This window comes from Rhinichthys klamathensis, unplaced genomic scaffold, assembly GCF_029890125.1.
Source record: "Rhinichthys klamathensis goyatoka isolate OS25496 unplaced genomic scaffold, OSU_Roscu_1.1 h1tg000059l_1, whole genome shotgun sequence".
Taxonomy (NCBI): Eukaryota; Metazoa; Chordata; class Actinopteri; order Cypriniformes; family Leuciscidae; genus Rhinichthys; species Rhinichthys klamathensis.
In genome coordinates, this window is record NW_026606604.1 from 10,206,776 (window position 1) to 10,220,157 (window position 13,382).

The window sequence follows — 13,382 nt, forward strand, 5'->3', positions numbered from 1 at the left end:
ATGGACAATTCTTGTTTTTTTTGGAGTAGTGCAGTATTTATTATAAATGATTTATCAGTTCACAATCTGCACATCATAATCTTTTTTTAATTTTTTATTCATGTGCCCTTATAAACTTTAATCAAAATAACTTCCCCTCCTTCTTGCAACAACATCTCTTCTCTGATGATGTGTTTACTGGCGAGAGGGCGGGGCAACCTGTCACTCACATGAAGTCGACCAAAAGCAAACCACAATAATCCAATCAATTCCCCATGGAAAAAAATCATTTCAGGAAGCGGGATACTTCACAATGGGAAAGAAAAGACTATAGCACAATTTCCGTTTCATCCCAACTTTAGGGTTTCAGTGTATATAGTGCAATGCGAGATCTTCTTGATCTCTGTGATCAAAGTCAGTTCTGTGTTTCAGAGCAGGGAAAGCTGCAGACGGTTTGCTCCAGTAGGCGTCGCAGCTGTGCTCTGGTTAACACTCCAACACCATGTGTGAACAAAGCAGTTTGTCACATCCAGGAACTGCAGACCAAACTGGAAAATTGGGGCCAGAAGGTAAAATCAAACATAACCCGATGAGGGACTTTATTATTTAATATAGGGCATCATTGTATATGCAAACTAAGACCTAAACACAATAATGCAACTCCTAGATCAAAACCAATGCCACACATCAAACCCAGATTGAGCTCACAGTTATATGGATTGAATCACATGTTATTTTCTCTGCTCTCATATTACATAATGAATGAATAATGAATGTCTCTTGTCTTCTAGGGTGATAATGCTCAGCATGAAACTGCACATGAAAACAACCACAGCATCATTTGGAAGTGAGCCATAAAGCATTATAGATTTTCCACATCACATACATCAATTTGAACCATTTCTCCAGTAAGATAGCACTTATGGTCAGCAGTCTTTATGGTTTATACCCATTATACAGTATGTGGACTCTGACATATCATCAGAAAATAATTTTAATCCAGTTACTATTATTAAAGCTTTTTTGATTAAATAGTGTATTTTTCCTTTGTGTTTTTAGATGTGTTTCTACTGAAAGCAAAAATGCCATAGGAAGCACAAAGCTGCATATTGAAGGCATGGGGCTTTGTGTACAAGGTAATGACATTCTTCCATATTAATATTTTGTTATAATATGCAGTTAGTTTGCTTTGCTTTTTGGGGGTTTAAAAGACAATTAATATTCAGTTATATTATCAAAAAATGAACAATATTGAGCTGGATAGTGACATTAACTTTGCAACATCGACACTGTTATTGAACTAAATTGAATCAACATTGAACTGACTCGAGCGGAATAAGGACACTTGTTTTCTGCCGAGCTGCTTGAATTGAACTTGTTTCATAATGAGATGAATAATGATGACACTATTGTCTTCTGTAGAGCTGCTTTACCGCTTAAATTGAATTTGTTTCATAATTGATGAATTTTACAGCATTAACACTGTTATCTTCCTGTTTTATTAATGTGAAGCTGCTTTGAATCAATCTGTATTGTACAGTATAAAGCGCCAAATAAATAAATGTGACTTGACATGAACAAAGGTCTAGCACTGAGTAGTAGCATGCCTCATCCCGTATCACAGTATGGACAAGCACATATTAGGACTTGTTATGCTGTGAATAATTTGTTACTTGCTAACACTTGAGCTTTTGAATATTGTGTTTTGTGGTAATAATTTGGTCATTGTAAATAGATAGTGAGGTGTTGACTTCCCTCTGGATGGAGGCCGCAGATGTCCTGATGGAGGTGATGAGTTTGATCGAGCGTCTTGAGTTGGATCGGAGAGATGCAGAGAAGGCTCTACAGGAAGAAAAGGAGAAAGCAAAGAAACTTTTGGAGAAACTGGAAAGTCTCTGTGTCTGGAAGCAGAATGAGTTTCCCGTTGTAATGCAGAAAGGTCAGACTGGATGTTGATCATGACACGCAATAGTTGTTTCAGTAAGGTCATAAAACCTCTTTAAAACCCGATTAACCCTATTATTTCCTTTGTTGCAGTGTTTTTTGCATTAACTAAAACAACAAATACTAAAATAATTTACATTAATTAAAAGAAATCAACCATTAATAGAAATCAAAGAGAATAGATTTTTTTTCAGTTAGTTACGAAGTCACAATTTCACATTTTCGTTTAGTTTAAGATGAAGTACTGAAATGACTAAAACTAAAAGTGAAATAAAAACGAATAAAAATGTCTAAACACTCACAATGAAATTATTAATACTAAAATGAAAACATAAAATGTAAAAATAAAATTAATTCAAAAATATTAATAAGTATTAAGATAGTTTAGTAATGATACTAAAATAACTGCTTTGTTGACATATTTCCAATGAAAAGAGGAGGTTGGGACAGCACATATTGAAGGCATCCTTCCTTTGTTTTTGTTTTTGAAATAGTTATTAGGCTTTATTTTTAGGGGGAGGAGATTATATTTATTTATATTCATATTTAATATAGCATTTTAATGAACAAGGGTCATACACATTTTGGTCCATTTTCCAGGAAGAGCAAGACTGTACATTTTAAATGTGTGTATATGATTAAAAAAAAGTTATTTTGTCAATTTGTTACTTTTACAAGTTACTTTTAAGTAATGTGTTATGCTAATGTGTAATGCGTTACGTTTTCTCACCTGGGCTGGGCTTGCTTGTTTGTTTTTTAATAACAAAAAAGTTATATTTTTGTCAAATGTAAACGCCCTTTCACACCAGAAGTGAAATGAATAAGCCTCAGACTGAAGGAAATGCAAATTCACACCTGTACAGTAGAGGGCGCAGCTCAAACAAACTGCCATTCAGGATCACAGAAGAATAAAATTTAACACTCGGCATTGTCGGCAATAAAAACAAAAAAATTAAACACACATGTGATGTTTATCTAAAGTCATTTTTGCTTATTAGTATGGTTGAATTGGATCATCGAAGGTCAGCAACAATGATAAAGGTTAATAAATTGAGATTAAATACATAAAGTATATTTGCGTTATTTAACATTTAATTATTGCAGGTCTGTGTAGTATTCTGAGTTTCCATTTCACTGTTTTGATTCATTTTGAGGAATACTGAATGTGTTTTTTTGCAAGTGAGATTAGTAAATGCCTGTTCATATTTATTCTAAAACTACAATAACGTCACGTTTACACCACACACACGACGTCTCTGCACATTAGTGCGGGTGTCAGTCAATAAATGGGGAAACAAAGTAACTTGCGTTACTTATTTAAAAAAGTGACTCTAAAAAAGATATTTTGTTGTAAATTTAAAAGTAATGCGTTACTTTACTATTTCTTTGAAAAAGAAATCTGATTCCGTAACTCGTGTTACTGCGTGACCCCCAACACTGTGTAAAAGTAAACAAGCATATAGATGACCTCAAGCTAATAGAGATGGACTAAAAGCAACAAAACTTTATGCTATAGGGTCTTTTAAAGAGTTTATTCTCCAAAATAATGTCTTTTCTGCCCCATTCCTGACTTTTTGCATTCGTCTGTCTTATATTTGCACCGTCAGAGCGTGAAGCCTGCAGCACAGACATCGCTGAGCTGACGTGGCAACTGAAGATGAGGAGAGATCAGCTGCCGCAGGTGAGAGACAGGCTGACCAACACAGAGGTGCTGAACCGACGTCTGAAGGAGGAAATCGATTTCATGAGGAAACACGGCCCGCTCGTGAACGAGAGACTCCAGCTGGAGACTGAAATCATGAAGCATATCCGAACAGCACAAAGTGAGGTGTGTTTACTGCGCTGCCTGTTTGTTGGCTTGTTTGGAAGACCTGAAATCAATAAGACAACCAAAAAAGGGATGTCGGTCTAACTAAAAGAGTCTGAAATGTACTAGAGGAGCGCAACAGTCACCACTCACTTTTTCAGTGCTCGTTTTTTCTCGTTTATTTTCTTTGTATTTCTTAGAATTTTTCAATATAGAGTGCTAAGCATTTAGATGTAAAGTATTTCGAAATTGGAAAAAAGACTGTGTTCTTATATATGTAAATTAACTATCCACATTTTTATTTTAGTATTATTTATTTACTATTAGTATTTATTAATATTTTGAAATTCTATTCATATACACTCACCGGCCACTTTATTAGGTACCCCATGCTAGTAACGGGTTGGACCCCCTTTTGCCTTCAGAACTGCCTCAATTCTTCGTGGCATAGATTCAACAAGGTGCTGGAAGCATTCCTCAGGGAGTTTGGTCCATATTGACATGATGGCATCACACAGTTGCCGCAGATTTGTCGGCTGCACATCCATGATGCGAATCTCCCGTTCCACCACATCCCAAAGATGCTCTATTGGGTTGAGATCTGGTGACTGTGGAGGCCATTTTAGTACAGTGAACTCATTGTCATGTTCAAGAAACCAATTTGAAATGATTAGAGCTTTGTGACATGCTGGAAGTAGCCATCAGAGGATGGGTACATGGTGGCCATAAAGGGATGGACATGGTCAGAAACAATGCTCAGGTAGGCCGTGGCATTTAAACGATGCCCAATTGGCACTAAGGGGCCTAAAGTGTGCCAGGAAAACATCCCCCACACCATTACACCACCACCACCAGCCTGCACAGTGGTAACAAGGCATGATGGTTCCATGTTCTCATTCTGTTTACGCCAAATTCTGACTCTAACATCTGAATGTCTCAACAGAAATCGAGACTCATCAGACCAGGCAACATTTTTCCAGTCATCAACTGTTCAATTTTGGTGAGCTCTTGCAAATTGTAGCCTCTTTTTCCTATTTGTAGTGGAGATGAGTGGTACCCGGTGGAGTCTTCTGCTGTTGTAGCCCATCCGCCTCAAGGTTGTGCGTGTTGTGGCTTCACAAATGCTTTGCTGCATACCTCGGTTGTAACGAGTGGTTATTTCAGTCACTGTTGCCCTTCTATCAGCTCGAACCAGTCTGGCCATTCTCCTCTGACCTCTGGCATCAACAAGGCATTTCCGCCCACAGAACTGCCGCTCACTGGATGTTTTTTCTTTTTCGGACCATTCTCTGTAAACCCTAGAGATGGTTGTGCGTGAAAATCCCAGTAGATTAGCAGTTTCTGAAATACTCAGACCAGCCCTTCTGGCACCAACAATCATGCCACGTTCAAAGTCACTCAAATCACCTTTCTTCCCCATACTGATGCTCGGTTTGAACTGCAGGAGATTGTCTTGACCATGTCTACATGCCTAAATGCACTGAGTTGCCGCCATGTGATTGGCTGCTTAGAAATTAAGTGTTAACGAGCAGTTGGACAGGTGTACCTAATAAAGTGGCCGGTGAGTGTATATACATATAATTTTTTTTATACATTTTCATTGTATTTTCATTTTAAGTTTTAGGAATTTTGTTTTGTTTTTGTCATTTTTATTAGATTTTTAATAATGTTTGTATTTCTTTTTTAAATATGTATTTAGTTTTTTGTATTTCATTTTCTATGTTTAAGATTTTCATCTTATATTTATATTTTATTTTATTTCAGCCTTATTTAATTTAACTTAAAATGTTTAATGATTTTGAATAGTTTTAGTTTTGGTTTACAGTACAATATAAAACTGTTGACAGTAAGTTCAAATGTTTTAAATGTTTTTCACGAGTGTATAATGATCACATGATTTGTAATGCCCATTTGGTAACCACGACTTAACTGATTGGTGGATCGTTTCCCAAGACTTCACAGGAAATGTATAATTTTTTAAGTTAAGAAGCTTATAAAACCGCCAAACAATCTCTGAGCTCATGGTCTGTTTTGGGAGATTTTTACTTCTGGAAACGAGATCTGTTATGAAGTATGAAAGATCTTTTTTTACAGACCATGCCATGTTGCCTTGATAAACATTGTCTGACTGTTACATTTTTTCATAAACATGTTTCTCTAGGCCATTGAGACTTTTTCAAACATCTCCCACAAGCTAAAGAGTCTTCAGCAGGACCTTAAAAAGGAGGAATTCAAAGCAGACATTGAGAATGAAGAAATGAACAAAGAAATTGAAACGATCCGAAATCAACTAAGTGACAAACTGTGAGTCTGTTTTCGTCATTAATACACTGACATCCGGCCTGTGTTTTATTTCAGTACACGCGTGTTATATTAGTCCAGACAGAAGGTGTCACTAAAATGCTGTTCTCTCCATCTTCAGAATTTAATTCCAATCCATCACTTTGTAGGCAGGTTATAATATCAATATCAAAAATATGTTATGCAAAGTCAACCATTTTATAACATATTCTACTGATCTAAGACACTTTGTAAATCACATTTAACACATTCTAATTTATGTTATCTTCATTAAAGGTTGAACCAGACATTTCATGCCATACTTTCGTCCCACATTTATGAACGGACACCTTGAATAGTTTAATTTCTATAAATGTTTCACATGGAAAACAGTCAGATGTTGCTTAGAATCAGCCTTGTGGACATGTTTAGCAAATGTTTACATTAGATTGATAGATTTTAGGATTAGTCTTCTACACTTGGATAACCCGCCTCTGCTTGTAAGAACGTATTGACATTATGCAAATAAATAAGTGAAAACCAAAAGTAACTTGCTGATGCAATTTCCTTTAGTTAAAACCATGTAGATACTTTTGAAATACTGATAAAACAATTGAACAATTGGTGTCATTTATAGAGTAGCTGCGGCCCTCCATCTGCAGTATGAAGTATATCGACGTGTAAAGTTGATTACAGGGGAATGACACAATTTCTCTTTCTCTGCTTACAGGAGTGATTTACGCCAGCTGCGGTCACAGTGTGAGGTGTTTCACAGAAAAATTAAAGAGTCAGTAGAAAAACTAACATTGAGAGACGGCCAGATCGAAGCCTTGGTGAAAGAGACGCACCAGTTCGAGAGGAAGGAAACAGGCGTAAATGATGAAGTCAGTATTCATTTACAATACGTTCACCTGACACCTTTGCTCACAGGATATTTGAATTAAAATATTATGAAGACATTGTGAATTTTTCAGAATATTCTATGTAACAATCATAAGCTCATGTTGACTGCAATATTTTTTTATGCTTTATTTAAAATGAGTTCACTGAAAGAGCTTTTGTTCATTTTGGATTCCACATATTAAATTTATATATTTCACACTTACCCTTTTTTTTCAGGTCAGAACATTAAAAGCAGAAATCGATGAAAAAGAAGAGATATTGATGATAAAGAATAAGGAAGTAATGCAGCTTCAAAACCAAATACAAACATCCGTAAGTATAACAGCCTGTTCGAGACACAGCTTGTTATTTTAGATGATATAAATCAGAGGTGAAATGATATGTCGTGTTGGAGATGTCAACCCTCACGTCCTCTGGAGGGCAGGAAAGGCCCACGATTCCTTGCACCGATCTGCCGTGTTTGTTCTCTTAGAGCCTCCATTTTGTCTAAGCCCTGATTTCACAATTACACTACGCTTGAGTGAATGAGCCGCAGAGCGCTCAGTTGTTTCTTTCGCAGTTTGCTCATTCCTTTTTAATTTGTATTTCCTGCATTTTTGATGGTGTTCTGCCAAAACTGAGTTTGAAAAGTTTAGAAAACTTTCCAGGAAACTTAGTTTGACCATAGGTGGTGCTATGTGATTTTTTTTTTTTTTTCATGTATGTTTGACACATGACTGTTATAGTTTTGAAATATTAAATGAATTGAAAATAAGTTTATGCTTATGTGCTAGAAGAATCAGTGGCCCTTTCTAGCAGTCGGTGTGTGTGTGTTTGTGTGTGCGCGCGTGCGCTAGAAAGCAGTTATATATGATATGTGATCTATGATCTTCTATGTGGTTGGCTTTAAACAAAGACTTTACAATAGCATATATAGCTACTACAAAAAAATGAGCATTACTGTGTTTATCAGAAACTTGAAGGTGATGAAAAGGTGTCTGAATTGAATGCAATCTCAAGCCAAAAGCAACATGACTTATCAACCCTTCGAGACAAAAACAAAGAGCAAACCTTGGAAATGGAAGACTACAAGAGAAAGACCTGCCAAAGGTTTGTCCCATAAACTTCAGATAACGTTTTATTTTGAATTAAAATGATATTCTTGGACACAAGTAATTGTCACTAATAATTAGCTGTGTCTGCAGTGTTTTGCAGTAATTTGTTGTGTTATGACCAAGCTGCATTTATTTCATAGTAAAATTCCGAATACAATATGTTATTGTAAAATTGCTATTTTATAGCACAGGTATGTAGAATTATAAAAAGCTAGTAAACTGCAATAAACAGTATTATACTCAATATAAAGTCTACACAGAAAGGTCAAGCACAATAACCAAATTTTATTGGCCAACAACAAGATTTTTCATTGAACTGCAATAACTGAAATCGATCCAAATGAAAAAACAATCTGTTGTTGTTACTTCCCCTAAATTGTCCATGGTACGGCAACGACAAATGACGTTGCCTCCATGAGATCTATGAAGACCATATGTTTGCACACACAAGCCAACAGTTTTGCTCATGTGTTGCCGTTTAGTTGAAACTCTAACACATCATGAGAAACTATGATATCTGGATAGTAATTCTTCCCAACTTGAACTTATGGATCAACATTACATTCCATGTTGGAGATGGAGACTCAAATGACAACACTATGAGAAATGTGCTGGAAATGTCTTGTGGTTCATTGGTCTGTTGTGTGAGTGTTGGATTCTTTAATTATCAACACAGAATCTGTGTTCCGCAGATCATGTCAAGAAATCATGCAACAACTCTAATTCCACTTCATTAAAAATGTGTAGGTGTGTGTGGCATTGCTTCTAAAATTAAAATGCTGTGAAGCAGCACAACCAGATGAACTAACACAATGATTCTCAACTGGTTTTGCGTCATTTTACATTGGACATCAAGGCCCAACCCAACGCAGTACCAAAATTTATTAAGCGTTCAAAAGATACCTTATCCACCTTATATTGCAATACGGAAGTAAGTTACATTTCTGTGAATGTGCAAGAATTCATTAGCCGCTATAAGTAAATAACTAGGAAGATTTTGCGCTACAAACCAGTGTGTTTTTGATTACAAATACCAAATGCTAGTTTGCAATATCAAGTTGCATAGCAGACTAAAAAATGGATGACACCCGGAAGCCTTGCATATTCAAGTTCCAAATGACCGCACCTGCTCTTTTACGTTAAATATAAGTTTAATCAAACATTGAAATGTATGGATATTACCATGAGCTGTATAGGCCCAATTATATGCAATACACAGTATGTGTGTGTGTATATATATATTCTAATTTATATTTAGCAAAATTTTCAGCTGTTGTAAAGTTGTTCAGAGTTGCATTTTCTTAATATTAAGTTTTAATATAAGTGATAGTAAATATTAGATCTTTAGAAGCTTTCTAACAAAATGAAAGCTTGATTCTTGTCTAATTTGAATGCTGTAGTTGCATTATGCATTATAGATTTTGTTTAATCATTGTGTCATATTGTAACTATTCCAGTAATTAATCCATGATTTGGCACATCTTGTTTAATAAGTTGGATGTATATTCATGGCTGTTTCATTTCTAGTTGTGAAATTAGCTGAATGCTGTGCAAGCATTTTTTTGTGAGCAGGCTGTACAGTACATCGTGGTGTGGATCTCAAGGGACAGACTATGTTTTTTGTTCCAGCAAACAGGCAGTGAAACAGTTACTGATGGATCACGAGCTCATCCTGCTTAAGATCAGTGTGAGTGAGAAGCAGTGGAAACCACTCAAAGACGAACTTGACAGTGTGTCCGCCGAACATTCAGACACCAAAGCCAAGCTGGACCAGCTGGAGCGCCAAACATTTCTGGAGGAGTTGAGGAACAGGGTAAGAGGACACATGCAGCATGCAGATCTAAAGATGAGTTCATGAGCAAACAACGTTCTTAGAAAGAGTCCGGATCCAAAAATACAAATTCTGTAAACCTTCCACACCTGCATGCTGTTATTTTTTCCCATTGAAAAAGTAGATGCCTTTTTAGGCATCTTTACACAGCCGAGTTAAGGCTTCTCTGAGCCTCCTCAAAATTCTGTGTAAAGCTGTAATGCGGCATAAAAGCCAGACTAAATTATGCCTGCTCTGACCCATTTCAGCCCCTAGTATCAAAGTACAATATTTGCTCAGTAATTTCTGTGTAAATGCATTTATGCCACCTCTAAGCAGCAGTAAAGTCACCTACAGTAAATGACACTTCAGAAGTGCTTTTGTGCCACCTCTGCGGTGCAAATTTTGCATTTGTCAAGCTTCAAAAAAGATAAAAACACCATAAAAGTACTTTTACATGCTCTATATTGAGCAACAGACCTAAATATAAATTATTATTCACTGAAAGTCGGCTGTAGCTTTTATCCTTTTGTGTTTATAGAGAATTATAGTATAGTATGTTGTCACTTTTGAGCTGTCTTTGGATTTTGTTTTTGTCTTGTTTTTTGCTTTAAAATTAGCTGATGTTTGATGTTTTTATTTTTGTTGGGCAGAAACAGGTAGACAAAATGAAGACCCTGGTAATGACTGAAATGACCACAATAGATATTCTCCAGGTAAAACCTGCCTTGCCTAATTAATACATTCATACATCTTTTGATTATTAAATAAATGAATTATTCATGAAGCAATATCAGGATTGCACTAGTTTGTGTGTACTGTTTATGTATCTGTTAATGTTTGGTATAGATATATTGTAATTGATGACATGTTTTACGTTCAGCGAAATATGGACACAGAGGCAGCTGAATATAATCGTGAACAAACAGACTGTGAGAGGGTGAAAGAGGAACTGCAGAAAAAGTATGAAGGTGCTTTATCTACAAACTCTCAGCTAGAGACAGAGGTGGAGCAACTGAGACAGACATATATAGAGAAATCTGAGGTAAATCTGATCGGCATAGAATAAATGTCACTGTATTGGCTTATTTCAAGTTTAAATTTCACATTTTGCCCAATTGCAAAGTAAGTGGAAATTTACTGAGAAAGTTTGATTCATGTTGACTTAAAGATCCAGTGAAGTAATTGAACAAAGTTTCCAGTTGCATAAGGATGTTTTTTCTCTTTTTATATTAATTCTTTTATTATTTTCTCAGACAATTGAAAAGTTAAAAGCAAAACTCAATGACCTACAAACTGCACACAGAAGCCTCTCTGATGATTTTGAAGAAAAAAAGAAACACCAGCAGGAATGTTTGGATTCTGTGAAGGTGTAAATAAAATTATACTTGATTTATATAACAATATGAGATATTTATGTGATAAATATGTTACATATCCAACGATATTGCAGATTTGTACTTAACAGGCTTTCTTAAAAACTTATTTAATTCCATATTTATTCATTCAATGATGGTATGTTTATTTATTTGCTGTTAGGAAAAACTTAGTGTGGTCTTATTGAGGTACGAGGAGATTTCAAATCGGATCAAGGAGCTCGACCTGAAGTCTAAGGAGTTAAATGAAGAATTAGACATGATGGAGCAAACCATCAGCACTATGCCAGACGTTATAGAGGAGCTACAGTAAGAAATACAGATATATTGTTGTGTGTGTGTGTGTGTGTGTGTGTGTGTGTGTGTACACAAATTTCTATATATTGTTGTTTGTTTCAGGTGTTTGTCAAACACTTTGGCATTCAAACATGGGACAGCCACAGTAGTGATGGGTAACGTGAAAAGGGATACAGCGTCCTGTGAACAGAGGAAGTCTCAACACGCACAGATTCATTCAGCGCTGTTCACTCAACGCCAGGCTGTCATGAAGGACACAGAGGTTAAGAACCCTTTCTGTCATATTTACATTTATGTCAAGATTATTTTGTCAGGGCTTCCTATAAGGTCTAGATCAGCTTTTCTATTTAAATACTTGCTATAATCCAGGTTAACAAATGTTTTCTTTACATATCAGACAACAGATCAGCTGAAGCTGAATGAGCATGAGTGCATTTGATTGGTTAGGGGATTTGATGTGCTGCAATCACCATTCAAGCCGAAATTACCTTTATAAATATTTAAATTTCCTTTGTATGAAGATGCACTGTGTAAATTTTTATGGAATACCCCGTGATGCCAAATGATAAATTCCAAATATTAATGCAGACATTGAGAACAAAACATATTTAACAGAAAACCCTTTTGTCCATTATTATCTACTGTTAGCTGGTACACAAACATTTGCATTAGTTTAGAAAAAAATTACAATATTAGTGTATTAATAGCTTAAAAAATGCTAACTGTTTTATGTATGAACAACTTTAGAGACGTACACATGTTTACAAAACCTTTGAGGTTTAGAGACTATTCAATTCATGCTATTCATCATAGGTTGATTTTATTTAAAAAATGTTTAATAAATAAGATTTTAATATTTATGTTACACCATTACATTTATTTTGACATTATAAGGGTTTCATTCTGTTTTGTGAGATAAGACTGGTCTTAATGTAAATGTTACACAGTAACATTGATGGTGTTATGCTATTTTAGCTTTAAATATAATTAAATTTGTCCATAAAAAGAGTACAAATTAATTTACTTTCTCTAGTCCCAACTGGATTTCATTTATAAATACATTTTCCAATTAAAATGCCTTTCTTGGACCAAATGTACCCCTATGGGATTGTGTCTAAGTGTTGAACTTGATCACATGTGACCAACCCTCACAAAGCTTTCTGCAGTTTCAGAGGATTCATAAAGATTTTTACATCCTTGAAGTTGTACATAAAAAAGGGTTTATGTTTTAAAATACTGTCAATACGTTGATATTGTCTGTTTCTGTGATAATCACAATTTAAAGGGCCATCTCAGTGTCTTTAATCTGATGTAGGGCGATTTGTTTAGTGTGTGTGTGTGTGTGTGTGTGTAACTATCATAATGCACCTTTGCTCTGGAATATCCGACACTCAATATCACACCTCTACTAACATTCCCTCTACTAATTTGATGAAAGCTCTTATAATTTTGTGTCAGAGATAATATGTTATGTTTTGCATGAAACCCACGTATTATCACTTCATTTTCGGAGGAAAAAAGCTATTTATTGGGGGAGTTGAGTTTCGGGATTATGGCCTCAGTCAGAGCCCGGCGTCTGATGAAAGTCTCACATGGCTTATCTAATGTGAAATCGCCATGTGGTATATAGTTTCATTAAACGGTGATCAAGAATGCATTAGTTCAAAACAAGAAAAGGCAATGGGGCTTAATCCGCCATGCGCGCAGAAGCAGCAAACTCCAAACAAGTTGTTGGTGCGAGACAGGAGCCGAATTAAAAGTCCTCCCTCATAGAGCCAGTCTGCCATTAACTTGCTGCAGGGCAGCAGAGCAGAGAGTCTCTTTAGACTTCTCACAGGAAACAATAAAGCGGCACAAAGATTCATCGCCCAACAGACACATTTTGACTTTTA

General features: G+C 35.7%; 1 protein-coding gene across 1 annotated transcript in view; it reads left to right on the plus strand.

Moving 5' to 3' along the window:
- Positions 1 to 362: 362 nt before the first annotated feature.
- The window catches only part of LOC130084189 (coiled-coil domain-containing protein 178), a 43,370-nt gene continuing 30,350 nt past the window's right edge, over positions 363 to 13,382 (plus strand). The window contains exons 1-15 of the mRNA XM_056249424.1: positions 363 to 548; positions 771 to 826; positions 1,039 to 1,115; positions 1,715 to 1,918; positions 3,531 to 3,751; positions 5,892 to 6,034; positions 6,741 to 6,894; positions 7,130 to 7,225; positions 7,866 to 8,002; positions 9,637 to 9,820; positions 10,471 to 10,533; positions 10,701 to 10,862; positions 11,074 to 11,187; positions 11,357 to 11,502; positions 11,593 to 11,752. Coding sequence (XP_056105399.1) covers positions 363 to 548; positions 771 to 826; positions 1,039 to 1,115; positions 1,715 to 1,918; positions 3,531 to 3,751; positions 5,892 to 6,034; positions 6,741 to 6,894; positions 7,130 to 7,225; positions 7,866 to 8,002; positions 9,637 to 9,820; positions 10,471 to 10,533; positions 10,701 to 10,862; positions 11,074 to 11,187; positions 11,357 to 11,502; positions 11,593 to 11,752 — 2,103 coding nt within the window. The remainder of the gene's footprint in view (positions 549 to 770; positions 827 to 1,038; positions 1,116 to 1,714; positions 1,919 to 3,530; positions 3,752 to 5,891; positions 6,035 to 6,740; positions 6,895 to 7,129; positions 7,226 to 7,865; positions 8,003 to 9,636; positions 9,821 to 10,470; positions 10,534 to 10,700; positions 10,863 to 11,073; positions 11,188 to 11,356; positions 11,503 to 11,592; positions 11,753 to 13,382) is intronic.